A 16,482-nucleotide genomic window follows, 5' to 3' on the forward strand; every position below is an offset into this window, starting at 1 on the left:
TTTTAGACACAGGAGGTGAAATGTCTTTTCAGGGGCTGGCAAACCTGAACTTCTGTACAGGAAACACTCAGAATAGTTCAAGATGATGAATTACATTAGTAAGATGAAGTTTCTTAAGATAATTTGTCTGTATTCAACAGTGTCCATTTTGGCTTTCTCTCACCATTCTAAGCCTATTTTAGACACAGGAGGTGAAATGTGTTACCATGGACTGATAGACTTACATTTCCGCCCATAAAACACTCAGAATAGTTAAAGATGATGAATTACATTAGTAAGATCAAGTTTCTTAAGATAATTTGTCTGTATTCAACAGTGTCCATTTTGGCTTTCTCTCACCATTCTAAGCCTATTTTAGACACAGGAGGTGAAATGTGTTACCATGGACTGATAGACTTACATTTCCGCCCAGAAAACACTCAGAATAGTTAAAGATGATAAATTACATTAGTAAGATCAAGTTTCTTAAGATAATTTGTCTGTATTCAACAGTGTCCATTTTGGCTTTCTCCCACCATTCTTAGGCCTATTTTAGACACAGGAGGTGAATTGTCTTTCCAGGGGCTGGCAAACCTGAACTTCTGTACAGGAAACACTCAGAATAGTTCAAGATGATGAATTACAGTAGTTGGATGAAGTTTCTTAAAATAATTTGTCTGTATTCAACAGTGTCCATTTTGGCTTTCTCCCACCATTCTAAGCCTATTTTAGACACAGGAGGTGAAATGTGTTACCATGGACTGATAGACTTACATTTCCGCCCAGAAAACACTCAGAATAGTTCAAGATGATGAATTACAGTAGTTGGATGAAGTTTCTTAAGATAATTTGTCTGTATTCAACAGTGTCCATTTTGGCTTTCTCTCACCATTCTAAGCCTATTTTAGACACAGGAGGTGAAATGTGTTACCATGGACTGATAAACTTACATTTCCGCCCAGAAAACACTCAGAATAGTTCAAGATGATGAATTACAGTAGTTGGATGAAGTTTCTTAAGATAATTTGTCTGCATTCAACAGTGTCCATTTTGGCTTTCTCTCACCATTCTAAGTCTATCTTGGACACAGGAGGTGAATTATCTTTACAGGGGCTGGCAAACCTGAACTTCTGTACAGGAAACACTCAGAATAGTTAAAGATGTTGAATTACATTAGTAAGATGAAGTTTCTTAAGATAATTTGTCTCTTTTCAACAGTGTCCATTTTGGCTTTCTCTCACCATTCTAAGTCTATCTTGGACACAGGAGGTGAAATATGTTACCATGGACTGATACACTTACATTTCTGCCCAGAAAACACTCAGAATAGTTAAAGATGATGAATCACATTAGTTGGATGAAGTTTCTTAAGATAATTTGTCTGTATTCAACAGTGTCCATTTTGGCTTTCTCTCACCATTCTAAGCCTATTTTGGACACAGGAGGTGAAATATGTTACCATGGACTGATAGACTTACATTTCTGCCCAGAAAACACTCAGAATAGTTAAAGATGATGAATCACATTAGTTGGATGAAGTTTCTTAAGATAATTTGTCTGTATTCAACAGTGTCCATTTTGGCTTTCTCTCACCATTCTAAGTCTATCTTGGACACAGGAGGTGAAATATGTTACCATGGACTGATAGACTTACATTTCTGCCCAGAAAACACTCAGAATAGTTAAAGATGATGAATCACATTAGTTGGATGAAGTTTCTTAAGATAATTTGTTTGTATTCAACAGTGTCCATTTTGGCTTTCTCTCACCATTCTAAGTCTATCTTGGACACAGGAGGTGAATTATCTTTCCAGGGGCTGGCAAACCTGAACTTCTGTACAGGAAACACTCAGAATAGTTAAAGATGTTGAATTACATTAGTAAGATGAAGTTTCTTAAGATAATTTGTCTGTTTTCAACAGTGTCCATTTTGGCTTTCTCTCACCATTCTAAGTCTATCTTGGACACAGGAGGTGAAATATGTTACCATGGACTGATAGACTTACATTTCTGCCCAGAAAACACTCAGAATAGTTAAAGATGATGAATCACATTAGTTGGATGAAGTTTCTTAAGATAATTTGTCTGTATTCAACAGTGTCCATTTGGGCTTTCTCTCACCATTCTAAGTCTATCTTGGACACAGGAGGTGAAATGTTACCATGGACTGATAGACTTACATTTCTGCCCAGAAAACACTCAGAATAGTTAAAGATGATGAATCACATTAGTTGGATGAAGTTTCTTAAGATAATTTGTCTGTATTCAACAGTGTCCATTTTGGCTTTCTCTCACCATTCTAAGCCTATTTTGGACACAGGAGGTGAAATATGTTACCATGGACTGATAGACTTACATTTCTGCCCAGAAAACACTCAGAATAGTTAAAGATGATGAATCACATTAGTTGGATGAAGTTTCTTAAGATAATTTGTCTGTATTCAACAGTGTCCATTTTGGCTTTCTCTCACCATTCTAAGTCTATCTTGGACACAGGAGGTGAAATATGTTACCATGGACTGATAGACTTACATTTCTGCCCAGAAAACACTCAGAATAGTTAAAGATGATGAATCACATTAGTTGGATGAAGTTTCTTAAGATAATTTGTTTGTATTCAACAGTGTCCATTTTGGCTTTCTCTCACCATTCTAAGTCTATCTTGGACACAGGAGGTGAATTATCTTTCCAGGGGCTGGCAAACCTGAACTTCTGTACAGGAAACACTCAGAATAGTTAAAGATGTTGAATTACATTAGTAAGATGAAGTTTCTTAAGATAATTTGTCTGTTTTCAACAGTGTCCATTTTGGCTTTCTCTCACCATTCTAAGTCTATCTTGGACACAGGAGGTGAAATATGTTACCATGGACTGATAGACTTACATTTCTGCCCAGAAAACACTCAGAATAGTTAAAGATGATGAATCACATTAGTTGGATGAAGTTTCTTAAGATAATTTGTCTGTATTCAACAGTGTCCATTTGGGCTTTCTCTCACCATTCTAAGTCTATCTTGGACACAGGAGGTGAAATGTTACCATGGACTGATAGACTTACATTTCTGCCCAGAAAACACTCAGAATAGTTAAAGATGATGAATCACATTAGTTGGATGAAGTTTCTTAAGATAATTTGTTTGTATTCAACAGTGTCCATTTTGGCTTTCTCTCACCATTCTAAGTCTATCTTGGACACAGGAGGTGAAATATGTTACCATGGACTGATAGACTTACATTTCTTCCCAGAAAACACTCAGAATAGTTAAAGATGTTGAATTACATTAGTAAGATGAAGTTTCTTAAGATAATTTGTCTGTATTCAACAGTGTCCATTTTGGCTTTCTCTCACCATTCTAAGTCTATCTTGGACACAGGAGGTGAATTATCTTTACAGGGGCTGGCAAACCTGAACTTCTGTACAGGAAACACTCAGAATAGTTAAAGATGTTGAATTACATTAGTAAGATGAAGTTTCTTAAGATAATTTGTCTGTTTTCAACAGTGTCCATTTTGGCTTTCTCTCACCATTCTAAGTCTATCTTGGACACAGGAGGTGAAATATGTTACCATGGACTGATAGACTTACATTTCTGCGCAGAAAACACTCAGAATAGTTAAAGATGTTGAATTACATTAGTAAGATGAAGTTTCTTAAGATAATTTGTCTGTTTTCAACAGTGTCCATTTTGGCTTTCTCTCACCATTCTAAGTCTATCTTGGACACAGGAGGTGAATTATCTTTACAGGGGCTGGCAAACCTGAACTTCTGTACAGGAAACACTCAGAATAGTTAAAGATGTTGAATTACATTAGTAAGATGAAGTTTCTTAAGATAATTTGTCTGTTTTCAACAGTGTCCATTTTGGCTTTCTCTCACCATTCTAAGTCTATCTTGGACACAGGAGGTGAAATATGTTACCATGGACTGATAGACTTACATTTCTGCCCAGAAAACACTCAGAATAGTTAAAGATGATGAATCACATTAGTTGGATGAAGTTTCTTAAGATAATTTGTCTGTATTCAACAGTGTCCATTTTGGCTTTCTCTCACCATTCTAAGTCTATCTTGGACACAGGAGGTGAATTATCTTTACAGGGGCTGGCAAACCTGAACTTCTGTACAGGAAACACTCAGAATAGTTAAAGATGTTGAATCACATTAGTAAGATGAAGTTTCTTAAGATAATTTGTCTGTTTTCAACAGTGTCCATTTTGGCTTTCTCTCACCATTCTAAGTCTATCTTGGACACAGGAGGTGAAATATGTTACCATGGACTGATAGACTTACATTTCTGCGCAGAAAACACTCAGAATAGTTAAAGATGTTGAATTACATTAGTAAGATGAAGTTTCTTAAGATAATTTGTCTGTTTTCAACAGTGTCCATTTTGGCTTTCTCTCACCATTCTAAGTCTATCTTGGACACAGGAAGTGAAATATGTTACCATGGACTGATAGACTTACATTTCTGCCCAGAAAACACTCAGAATAGTTAAAGATGATGAATCACATTAGTTGGATGAAGTTTCTTAAGATTATTTGTCTGTATTCAACAGTGTCCATTTGGGCTTTCTCTCACCATTCTAAGTCTATCTTGGACACAGGAGGTGAAATGTTACCATGGACTGATAGACTTACATTTCTGCGCAGAAAACACTCAGAATAGTTAAAGATGTTGAATCACATTAGTAAGATGAAGTTTCTTAAGATAATTTGTCTGTTTTCAACAGTGTCCATTTTGGCTTTCTCTCACCATTCTAAGTCTATCTTGGACACAGGAGGTGAATTATCTTTCCAGGGGCTGGCAAACCTGAACTTCTGTACAGGAAACACTCAGAATAGTTAAAGATGTTGAATCACATTAGTAAGATGAAGTTTCTTAAGATAATTTGTCTGTTTTCAACAGTGTCCATTTTGGCTTTCTCTCACCATTCTAAGTCTATCTTGGACACAGGAGGTGAAATATGTTACCATGGACTGATAGACTTACATTTCTGCGCAGAAAACACTCAGAATAGTTAAAGATGTTGAATTACATTAGTAAGATGAAGTTTCTTAAGATAATTTGTCTGTTTTCAACAGTGTCCATTTTGGCTTTCTCTCACCATTCTAAGTCTATCTTGGACACAGGAAGTGAAATATGTTACCATGGACTGATAGACTTACATTTCTGCCCAGAAAACACTCAGAATAGTTAAAGATGATGAATCACATTAGTTGGATGAAGTTTCTTAAGATTATTTGTCTGTATTCAACAGTGTCCATTTGGGCTTTCTCTCACCATTCTAAGTCTATCTTGGACACAGGAGGTGAAATGTTACCATGGACTGATAGACTTACATTTCTGCGCAGAAAACACTCAGAATAGTTAAAGATGATGAATCACATTAGTTGGATGAAGTTTCTTAAGATGATTTGTTTGTATTCAACAGTGTCCATTTTGGCTTTCTCTCACCATTCTAAGTCTATCTTGGACACAAGGTGAAATATGTTACCATGGACTGATAGACTTACATTTCTGCGCAGAAAACACTCAGAATAGTTAAAGATGTTGAATTACATTAGTAAGATGAAGTTTCTTAAGATAATTTGTCTGTTTTCAACAGTGTCCATTTTGGCTTTCTCTCACCATTCTAAGTCTATCTTGGACACAGGAAGTGAAATATGTTACCATGGACTGATAGACTTACATTTCTGCCCAGAAAACACTCAGAATAGTTAAAGATGATGAATCACATTAGTTGGATGAAGTTTCTTAAGATTATTTGTCTGTATTCAACAGTGTCCATTTTGGCTTTCTCTCACCATTCTAAGTCTATCTTGGACACAGGAGGTGAATTATGTTACCATGGACTGATAGACTTACATTTCTGCCCAGAAAACACTCAGAATAGTTAAAGATGATGAATCACATTAGTTGGATGAAGTTTCTTAAGATAATTTGTCTGTATTCAACAGTGTCCATTTTGGCTTTCTCTCACCATTCTAAGTCTATCTTGGACACAGGAGGTGAAATGTTACCATGGACTGATAGACTTACATTTCTGCCCAGAAAACACTCAGAATAGTTAAAGATGATGAATCACATTAGTTGGATGAAGTTTCTTAAGATAATTTGTCTGTATTCAACAGTGTCCATTTTGGCTTTCTCTCACCATTCTAAGTCTATCTTGGACACAGGAGGTGAAATGTTACCATGGACTGATAGACTTACATTTCTGCGCAGAAAACACTCAGAATAGTTAAAGATGTTGAATTACATTAGTAAGATGAAGTTTCTTAAGATAATTTGTCTGTTTTCAACAGTGTCCATTTTGGCTTTCTCTCACCATTCTAAGTCTATCTTGGACACAGGAAGTGAAATATGTTACCATGGACTGATAGACTTACATTTCTGCCCAGAAAACACTCAGAATAGTTAAAGATGATGAATCACATTAGTTGGATGAAGTTTCTTAAGATTATTTGTCTGTATTCAACAGTGTCCATTTTGGCTTTCTCTCACCATTCTAAGTCTATCTTGGACACAGGAGGTGAATTATGTTACCATGGACTGATAGACTTACATTTCTGCCCAGAAAACACTCAGAATAGTTAAAGATGATGAATCACATTAGTTGGATGAAGTTTCTTAAGATAATTTGTCTGTATTCAACAGTGTCCATTTTGGCTTTCTCTCACCATTCTAAGTCTATCTTGGACACAGGAGGTGAAATGTTACCATGGACTGATAGACTTACATTTCTGCCCAGAAAACACTCAGAATAGTTAAAGATGATGAATCACATTAGTTGGATGAAGTTTCTTAAGATGATTTGTTTGTATTCAACAGTGTCCATTTTGGCTTTCTCTCACCATTCTAAGTCTATCTTGGACACAGGAGGTGAAATATGTTACCATGGACTAATAGACTTACATTTCTGCGCAGAAAACACTCAGAATAGTTAAAGATGTTGAATTACATTAGTTGGATGAAGTTTCTTAAGATAATTTGTCTGTATTCAACAGTGTCCATTTTGGCTTTCTCTCACCATTCTAAGTCTATTTTGGACACAGGAGGTGAAATATGTTACCATGGACTGATAGACTTACATTTTAATATCCAGAATATTTTCGCTGTTATGCAGATGACACCCAGTTTACTTATCCATAAAGCCAGGTGAAACCAATTATTTGACTAAACTCTAAGCTTCCCTTAAGTGATGGATTACCAGAAATTTTCTGCTGCTGAAATCAGGTTATAACTGAAGTTATTGTTCTTGGTCCCAAACACCTTGGAGACACATTTTCTAATGATATAGCTCCTCTAGATCTTATTTCTCTGGATTGGCCTCCAGCACCACTGGAAGGCATGCAGGAGTTCTGTTGGATCAGGATATGTCCTTTGGCTTCCGCAGAAAACTAATTTCAAGGACTGTGTGACTCCCACTCAGTGGAGCCCCCAGAAATTTTTCACAGGGGGCACAGATAGGGCCAGTGAAAATCCTGGGGTGGCACACCAAAACAAAAAACAATAACGGAATTTCAAGAAGAAAAGCTGTTGTAAGTATTGAGGCTAGTCAGAATCAATGTCAGTATGAGAGTTAAGGAATCATGTACTCATATACTTTCTAGTTTTACAGTTAATGTTACTTAGATGTACATGGACTAATACAGTACGAGCCTGTTTTATTAAGTGTTGGTTTATTTATGAGTGAGGAAATTCATTGTTCTAATAGGGTAGTTGTATTATACAGCTTTACTATTACGGAGTACATTCATGTAGTGAACTAAACAGTAACAGGGAACAAGTCTACTCAAGTTTAAAAGCACCACACAGAGGCCTTTGATTGTTTTCAGTACAGCTTTATTCTGCTGTAAACATGTAAACAAAGCATTGTCTTTGACAGCAGACATTTGACCACAGCTCTGAGAGGATTCTAGCCATGTGAGCACTGTACCAGTCTTTCTTGAAGCCTCGTCTTCTGTCCCCTTGAAGAGTACGAGGGAAAAACTTGAGATGCTGCTGTTTGGGCCCTCTGATGTTGACTGGGAAATATCTGTGATGAAACATGAGGACAATAAGTTACTTAAAATAGCAGCAGCAAAACCAACAGTAATAACATGAGTACCCCTGTTGCACTATTGTTTGTTTATGGGTTTGCTCGGCGGTGTTATCTTGGCCTGCATCATCACACATCGCACATTGTCTGAAAATTACCGTAGCAAAGGTGGTGCCTTAACACAAGCTAATGGTAAATGGTCTGTATTTGTATAGACCCTTTCTAGTTATTTCACCTACTCAAAGCGCTTTACATCACATCCTCAGGAGGAATGTAATTTGGAGGAAAATAAATTCACATACTGAAGGTGGGGATCGAACCCCCAACCTTCTGATTGAGGGATGACCCACTCTACCACTGAGCCACAGCCGCCACAGCCCAATGAAATGCTCAGTAACGGAGAGCAGCCAGCAGGAGACACAGACACAGTTTACCAGTTCTAAAGTACTGTTTGACTGACTTACCTGTTGGTAGTCTGCTTGTCTCAACAGCTGCCGATGAAAATGACTTCCACTGTTTGTCTCTGAGTTTAGGCAGCAGCTGCTGCAGTGCTGCCTTCACTTGCGCTCGGACAACGTAGTTACAATTTCCGAAATTTGACCTGTCAGAACTGGGGGGACCAAGCATTTTTCAGGGGTGGCCGCGGCCCCCCCTGGCCCCCCCTTGACGGCGCCTCTGCTCCCACTGCTGCTGTTACTATTATTAGTAATTATCCATTATTAGTGATATCTTTAATTCTAAGCATTATTCGTGATATTCCTATTATCATTAATATAATTTCTATTATTCCTGTCATTGCTGTGCATCTCTCTCTCTCCCTATTTCCTCCTCCCTCTCTCCCATCCCTCTCCCCCTCTCTTTCTCTCTCCCACCCACACCCAACATGGCCCCAGACAGAATGACGCACACCTCTGAGCTGGTTGTATGTGAGGTTTCTTCTTGTTAAAGGAAAGTTTTTCCTTCCCATGTGGGAATTCAAGAAGCCTTACTTTTGAAACATTTGAATTGTTGGATCTCTCTCTGTTATGTCAAGACTTTGGTCTTGACTTGCTCTACATGAAAAGTCTTGAGAGATAACATTTGTTATGAATTGGCGCTATTGATTACTCCTGAACCGCACATGTCAAACCTTTCTTTTAGTGATACATTTTGGTTCGTAGAACATTTCTTGTGGGAAAAGAAACTGAAACAAGTGGGAAATGCAACAATACATTGTCTGGGACTATGAATGTGCACTCCATCTGAAACTTGTTGAGATGTGGACCAGTTGTCATGATGCAGCTGTGACTCAGTGGGTTGTAGTTGGGTTCACTTTCTCTCCCCACATGTTGAGAGCAAGACAGTGTCCCCTAAATTGCTGTATGTACTGACTAGCTTATGGGAATCTCCATACATTGTCAGAGACCACATCAGTTGGGGGAGCAATCAATTACTCACGATTTCACCAATTTATTTTGTCCATGTCAACATAACATGCTAACATCTTGGCCTATGTGCTGCTATGCTCACGTTCCCCTGTGGACAAGCATGTGTCAGACAAACAAAGAGGACACTCAAACAATAGATCTACGTGTAATGGAAATTGTAATTACACATGATTACAGAGGGCCATAGAATATTGTGATTGCAAACTGACAATTTGCCTTTTATATTGTGTCTTTCTAAGACTTGCAGCTGTGGCTGGAGAACCTTTCCTGAACTCTTCCACCTTATCTGAACCTCTTCCTATTTACATTGCTTTTGTAAGAGTACAGGCTGATACGTCAACTTTAGCTCAGACCCCTCATAATCACACAAAGGCCACAAGTATTCTTCTGATCAGGAAAATAATGGGGATTGCCTTGTAATGGACATCGTTACATCTGTACTGATGCCTCATCTGTTACAGATTGAACACATGCACTTCTGACAAACACTTGTTAATCCCCTTAATGTGTGAAAGGTACTGCTGATGATTTTTCCTTTATCAGCTCCTGTATAGATTCTGTTCGACTCTGCATCAGACTTGATCATCTTGCAATTCAAAAGCTTGAAGAAAACAGACCAAAGACAAGTTTTGTCAGATTTCTTTATTTTGTTTAGGTTTCCAGATTTCATCACACAAAGCACCATCATGGCTGCAGAGCCACGCAGGACCACTTTGACAGGTCCAACAGAGGGCAGCCTACCAAAACTATTCTCCCTGAGAGAAATGCACTGTATCTCAACACTCAGCACAGTGCCACCTACTGGACCGAGTGATCATTTCAGCCTCAAATGTTTCCTCTGAGCTGACTTAAAAATATACATGTACATAACTGAACCAAAGTTAATTATATGCAGTTTATCATTTGATCTGTTCTCTGTCATTTTGTCAAGAAAAGATTATGGGACCTCAAAATTTAACAATGTAACCTTTAAGCCAATCACCTGCTGACTCCTATGTGAAATGACTTCCTATTTCCTGCATGCTCTGATGAAAGCGACTAGGTTGAAATGTTAGCATGGTTCTGTTGACATGATGAGAATGAATTGGATAAACTGAGATTAGTCAAATTTGTCTAGAAGACCTGAGTGTGTGTTGGAACTGCCAATACTATTAACAAAGGTCTGGTTTGTTGCTGCTTACTACAGCATCTTCTGTCCCCCTATCTTATGTGAGTTCATGCTATAAATGTTTCATGACACTTGTATAATGTTGCATGTGAGTTGAAACTGTGGCCAGACCACAGGTATAGTAAACGAGTACAGGGAGATCTGATCTTAATACACATACAGTAATTGAAGGGTTAAACATAAAGTGAGAGTCAGTTGGAAATATGCATACATTTATTCTGTGTTCATGCACGCTGAGGCACCAGTGTTTGGACAGTGCACTTTGTCAATGATTGGAGCAGCCTTGGAGCTCCGGCTGGGTACAGAAAGCTTTTCCTCTTACAGGTGTCGTTACGCACAATATTTTAAAAGGAAAGCTGATGATTCATTAAGCTTTTCTTCACAAGCCTATCAAACTGTAACAGCATTTTCTGATGAAAGGAGGTCATTTTGGAGTGACTACATATAAGCAACAGTGAATCCAGCACCTCCAAATGTCAAGGATTCCCAATCAGGTTCATGACGAAAGCCGTGCATAGACATTCACAATAACAAGCTGAAGCCACTAGGAAGAAGTACAGCCACAATCTTCATCAGTGTCTCTCAGAACTTTTTTATTTCCCATGCATAGTTTGGACAAGAGTGTAGTGGAACTGAAATGAAATTAAAACTATATAAAAAAAAAGGTTTTAACATTCATTGTGATTTTCTCCATTGTGGACTAGACATCAGAGGAATCATTAACAAAATATGTTTTTGATTAAGAAAAAAAAGGTTTCGTGTGAAGGTTAAAGTCCTAGGTAGAACAATGATGCATTTGGACGGAGCAAAGTTCTGTATAACATAAATACAAAAGTCCCTAAAACTAAAACATTAAGCACATTTTTATACAACACAGTGCAATTAAATGGGGGAAAGTTCAATGGATTTTTGAGTACTCAGTTCCTAAATTTGTGATTCGTAGACATGACTTTCTTCTGCTTCTTGTCTTTCCTTTTAAGAACTGAGATAGATAGACCAGCACATTTACTAGTAAGATCTGTCTGGCACAGTGCTCCTCCAAACCACAGCACAGCAGAAAATCAACCAGAAATTTTGAATCATATTAAAATGCCTTCACTTTTACATTTTGTTTCCAGTTTTAGGAACAGACAAACGCTATGAACATTCGACAGGGGTATGTACGTGTATCGCTACCGCTGTCCTCTGTTGGTAGGTTTCAGTCGGACCAGCTGCTGTTAGACATTTTTTTTATTAACAATTAAACTTTCACAGCTGCTGTCACTGCTGAAAATGTCATAACTGTGGCATTCTATTATCCTTAAGATGTGCTTTATATTGGTAAGTCTGCATCACTATTGGAAAGAAAAGTATTTCACAGTTCTAAGTAACACTGTAGCATCATGGGAACATCTGGTGTAAACTGTGTGTGCAAGTATGTGTGCAGAAATGAGAAAACAAAGAGTGAGAGAGGCAGAGCACAGCCTCCCTTGCAGACACCATGGGTCCAAATAAGTGGTTCTTATATATGTGCGGTGAGAGGCGTTTACACTAAGATGTGACTATTTCCTGCTATTCCTTCATTGCCGGACAGAAACACAATCATTAAAAAGAAAAATGACATCTTTTAAGATGTGTATTAGACACAAAGCAGTGATGTATTTTATGTATCTCTCAGTAAAAATATAAAATGGCAATAAAATAACATAAAGCGGTGTGTCCTTAAATGTCATGTTTTGCGGGGTGTGGTAACTCAGCATAGAATTTTGATTGAAAATTTTGATTTTTTTGATACCCTAAAATCTGAGAGGCTTCATCAGTCTCACAAAAGGTATGAAGGAAACGGTATCAGAAATGCTGATGTGAAAAACTGTATGTGAGGAAATGGTTCTGATCTAATCGTGTTATCAACAAGGTACAAGGCGGGATAAAAATGAACACAGCGCTGGTTTTCAGACCTCACCATCAATATAACGTTACATAAACAGAACACCAAATGCTAACATGAGAACAAAGTTCAATGTGATCCCAGTGATTATTGTGAGAAGATATTACATATCTACACTTACACTTCAACACACCCAAAGTACAGTTCCTTCCAACAGTATGAAAAATATACAAATAAAAAATACAAATATTCTCAGACACCAGGTAGGTAGTTTTCTGTTGACATGAAATCAGTGAGGACTAAAAGATAAAAGATAAATATTTCACATTTTTCTCCCTTGCATTTTAGAGAGAGAATAAAAATAATTGCATGTACGAAAGAAAAGAAATCCAAAAAGTCCATTTTGAAATATTATCCTTCAGTAATTAGTAACAATGTGATAGTGGATATTTCTCTTTCAGCTAAAAACGCTTTAGGTTTTCTTGTAAGCAAAAAAGAGCCAGTGTTGAAACCAAAAGCTTTATAGAATTACTTTTTTCAGACATCATACACTATGCACAGATAAAAAAAACAACAAAAAAAAACCATTAACAATGATCAAGTCTTTTCCACACAAGAGAAATGATTCCTCCATTTAGGTTTGGAACATTAAGAGCCCAGGAAAAGACTAGAGATTCATTATAATCAGCATCATCATTACTGTATCATTATCAGTCAGAAATGCCTCCAACATTCACCTCAGAATCTAATAATTGCCATTCTAAACTTAGGTCACCAGCAAGACAGAAAAGAGGTTATTAGAATAGATCTTTTTAACGTCCCATAATGCAACACACTGTGAGACCAGGGAGTGGTATATGCTTAACTGGGGACTGGGGTACAAAGAGCAAACTAGGGGACGAGGGCACACCAGAGTGTGCAGGTAGCATCTGTCTCAGTTCTTAGTGTATTTAAAAACTTTGACCCAAAGGAGGAGAAATATCAGTAATATATTAGTAACACCACCTGCAATTTCTGCTCTGGAACAGCTGGACATCAGGCCCTGCCAGGTGAGTAACAGTCATTCATTGTCATTTGTGTCGTGCCAGCTGAGTGCTATTTTGGCACCCATGTGGGAGAACTGGCAGAGGAGTAGAGACATCTGAGCTTCTTGGAACTTAGGGAAGAAAAGCCTCTACTCAGAAAGGTAAAGGAAGGGGAAGAGCGAGAGGAAGGAGATAATTACTATGCTCACTTGACATGTTCAGCACTGTGGGAAGAGCAGTAATATTTCTTATGGGCTATGAATGTGGAGAGGCTGCTGAACTTGATGTTGCACAGCCGACAGAAGCGAGAATTACCGTTCTGGACAGGGTTCACCATGGTTTTGGGGTCGGGAAAGGGGTCAGGCTGATGTGTAGGGACGGGATGGGAGGCCACCGTTGGGGTGGCCTTGTCTGGAAGGTGGGATGACCCAATCGTCTCTCTCTGGACCTCAGGCACAGGGGATAAAGTCAAAGAAGAAGCCCTTGGTGGAGACACGGACAGAGGTGAGCGAGCTGAAGGTGATCCACTGCCAGCTAAAAGGCTGCCATTTATCAGTGGGGAGACAGGAGAAGTTGTACCACTCCTTGCCTGTCCATTGATGCTGTCTCTGTGGACTTGAGAGACCAGTTTGGACTGGCTGGTTGGGGTGGTGGATGTGGTTGCAGCAGCTCCATCCCTGGGACTAAGGCTGGGGCTCCGGCTGGCTGCACTGCATGGCTGGGGTAGGGCCTCCTGGGGTGGCTGAATGGTTAAAACCAGGCCGTGGGTAGCCTTGAAGTGCTCCATCAGGTCACAAGTGATGAGCCTATTGGGGCAGTATGGGCAGACCACCTGACCGCCTACACCTTTGGCTCCAGCTCCTGGTGTGGCTGCAAGTGTGGTGGTCATATGGGGCGGAGACGTGGTATCAGTGGCTGGTAAGGCGGAGGGATGAGGACTTGATGATGTGCCTTGAGCTTGGGCAACCCACTCAGCAGGGAGAGCTTTAGTCTCCGTAGGATGCAGAAGATCTGGGCGCTCCTGCTGAGGCCTGCTTTTGGGAGAGGTAGAGACTGATCTCTTAAGCCTGTGAAGCTGCTCCAAAGTGTGGGGCTGTAGGGTTGTGGCAGGGCAATAGTATGCTTTATGAGCCAGGTAATTCTCAATGCTGTTAAAGCTGATACTGCAGGCCGTGCACTTGTGGTAGTCTGTTAGAGGCAGGGCAGGGAGAATACTGTTACTGCTGTGCTGTGGAGCCTCTGTCAGACGGGGCCTCTTGCTCAGGTCAATCGGGCCATCTGCCTCTGGGCTGGAACTGGGTCCCCCACTGGGAGATATTTCTTGCTTCATGGCCAGGCCCAGAACGGAAGGAGATGGGGCGGAGGCAGCAGCAGTGGCAGTAGCAGCAGCAGCGTTAGCTAAGGCTTCAGTTCTGGCCATGTGAATCTCATACATCTTCTTCCTCTTACGTGTGCGGATGGGCTGGGGAAGAAAGGCTGCTGCAGTGGTTGCCTTGGTCATGTGTACAGCTCGCTGGTTGGATGGGTCATGGCGTGATGCACAGTAGAAGCGTTTGTGAACAGTATAGTTGTCATGACGGCTGAAGCGAATGTTGCAGGCCTCACAGAAGGTTCTATTGGGATCATCGTCTAGGTCCTCTGTAGAACCACTAGCAGGACTCTGGCTGCCTTCGCTTGCTCTTCCTCCTCCACTACCTACTTTCACACTTCCGCCGCCGCCTTCCCCTTCAGAAGAGGACGATATTCCCTCTCTCCCCAGAGGGGTTTCCATCTTCACTTCCACCGCCCTCTTGGATTCTGTTGCTCCACTCCCTGCAACGGGGTCAGAGTCAGTTGGAGAGGCAGAGGCCGCTCTACTTGCTGCTCCACCCTGAGGAGATGCAGACGACCCATGTGCCTCGCTGGACGGCAACGTGGCTGGCGCTCCATCTCTTGTTGAGCCTAAACCTGAAGCTGAAGTTGCACCTTCTCCATGGTGCCTGCTGGAGCAGTACAGCCTCTTATGTGCATAGAAGTTGTTAATGTTGTTAAAGGTGATATCACACTCAAAGCAGGTGGCTCCTTTGTGAGGTGGAGTGGCCGCAGCTGTAGGTGCAGGGGGTCCAGAGGGGAAGAAGGCTGCTGGGTTGTTCTGAGGAACTGTCTGGCCCTGTTTCAGACGGCTGTGGACCATCTCTGACATTTTAGCCAGTATTTCTGAGGCCTGAGGCAAAATGGCTGCTTCAGGGTTAAACATGTACTGAGGCAAGAATATTGCCCCTCCTGGAAGACCTGATCCTGTACCTCCCACATGTTCAGGGCTAGAACCTGGTGTTGGACTAGTTGGTTCCGCCTTCACAGTTGTGGTGGCTGGACTCTTCGGAGAGTTCATTGTCGTGCAGGAAGAGGTGACAGTTTGTCCTTCCTTTGTTATCTTTCTTGCGTCTTGATCGCACTCCTGTCCAACAACCTTCTCCTCCTCTCCATCCTCCTTAATCTCCATTTGCTGGTCTTCTATCTCAGAATCTGAATGAGGCTCCTGTTTGATCTTTAGGTCACTGGTTGGGGCATCTGAGGGACCATAGTCTTGAGGGGTGGCTGCGCCACCATTTGCACCTGGGCTGGATGAGTCTGGCTTAGGGACGCAAGCTGGGGGCTCCCTCTCCGGAGGAGAAGGCTGGAGCTGGGGATGGTCAACTGACGATGGTATACTTTGGCGAGGAGTGGGGCTCCGTTCAGCTGGGACCCTAACTTCTAGGTGGGTTCGTACATGCTGCTGAAGCTGAGCAGGAGAGTCAGCATTGTGGCCACAAACTTGACACTTCAGCACCACACCAGAGTCTCCTGGACCAAGACCTGATGAATATAGTCAAGTTTAGTTAACGGGGACAGTAACTAACTAACAGTAGTGTGCATTTGAATGGATTCAGAAAGATGGACAGATTACGAACAATGTGTCTGATCCAAACTGAAGTTGTAAAACTGGGAATCTT

The 16,482-nt window shown here is 40.4% G+C and overlaps 1 protein-coding gene across 1 annotated transcript in view; it reads right to left on the reverse strand.

Annotated features, from left to right (window-relative positions):
• Positions 1-10,115: 10,115 nt before the first annotated feature.
• Positions 10,116-16,482, reverse strand: part of zfpm1 (zinc finger protein, FOG family member 1) — a 92,379-nt gene continuing 86,012 nt past the window's right edge. The window contains exon 9 of the mRNA XM_070830259.1: positions 10,116-16,345. Within this exon, the coding sequence (XP_070686360.1) occupies positions 13,716-16,345 (2,630 nt within the window). The 3' untranslated portion in view covers positions 10,116-13,715. The remainder of the gene's footprint in view (positions 16,346-16,482) is intronic.

The sequence above is a fragment of the Pempheris klunzingeri genome, chromosome 5 (assembly GCF_042242105.1).
Source record: "Pempheris klunzingeri isolate RE-2024b chromosome 5, fPemKlu1.hap1, whole genome shotgun sequence".
Taxonomy (NCBI): domain Eukaryota; kingdom Metazoa; phylum Chordata; class Actinopteri; order Acropomatiformes; family Pempheridae; genus Pempheris; species Pempheris klunzingeri.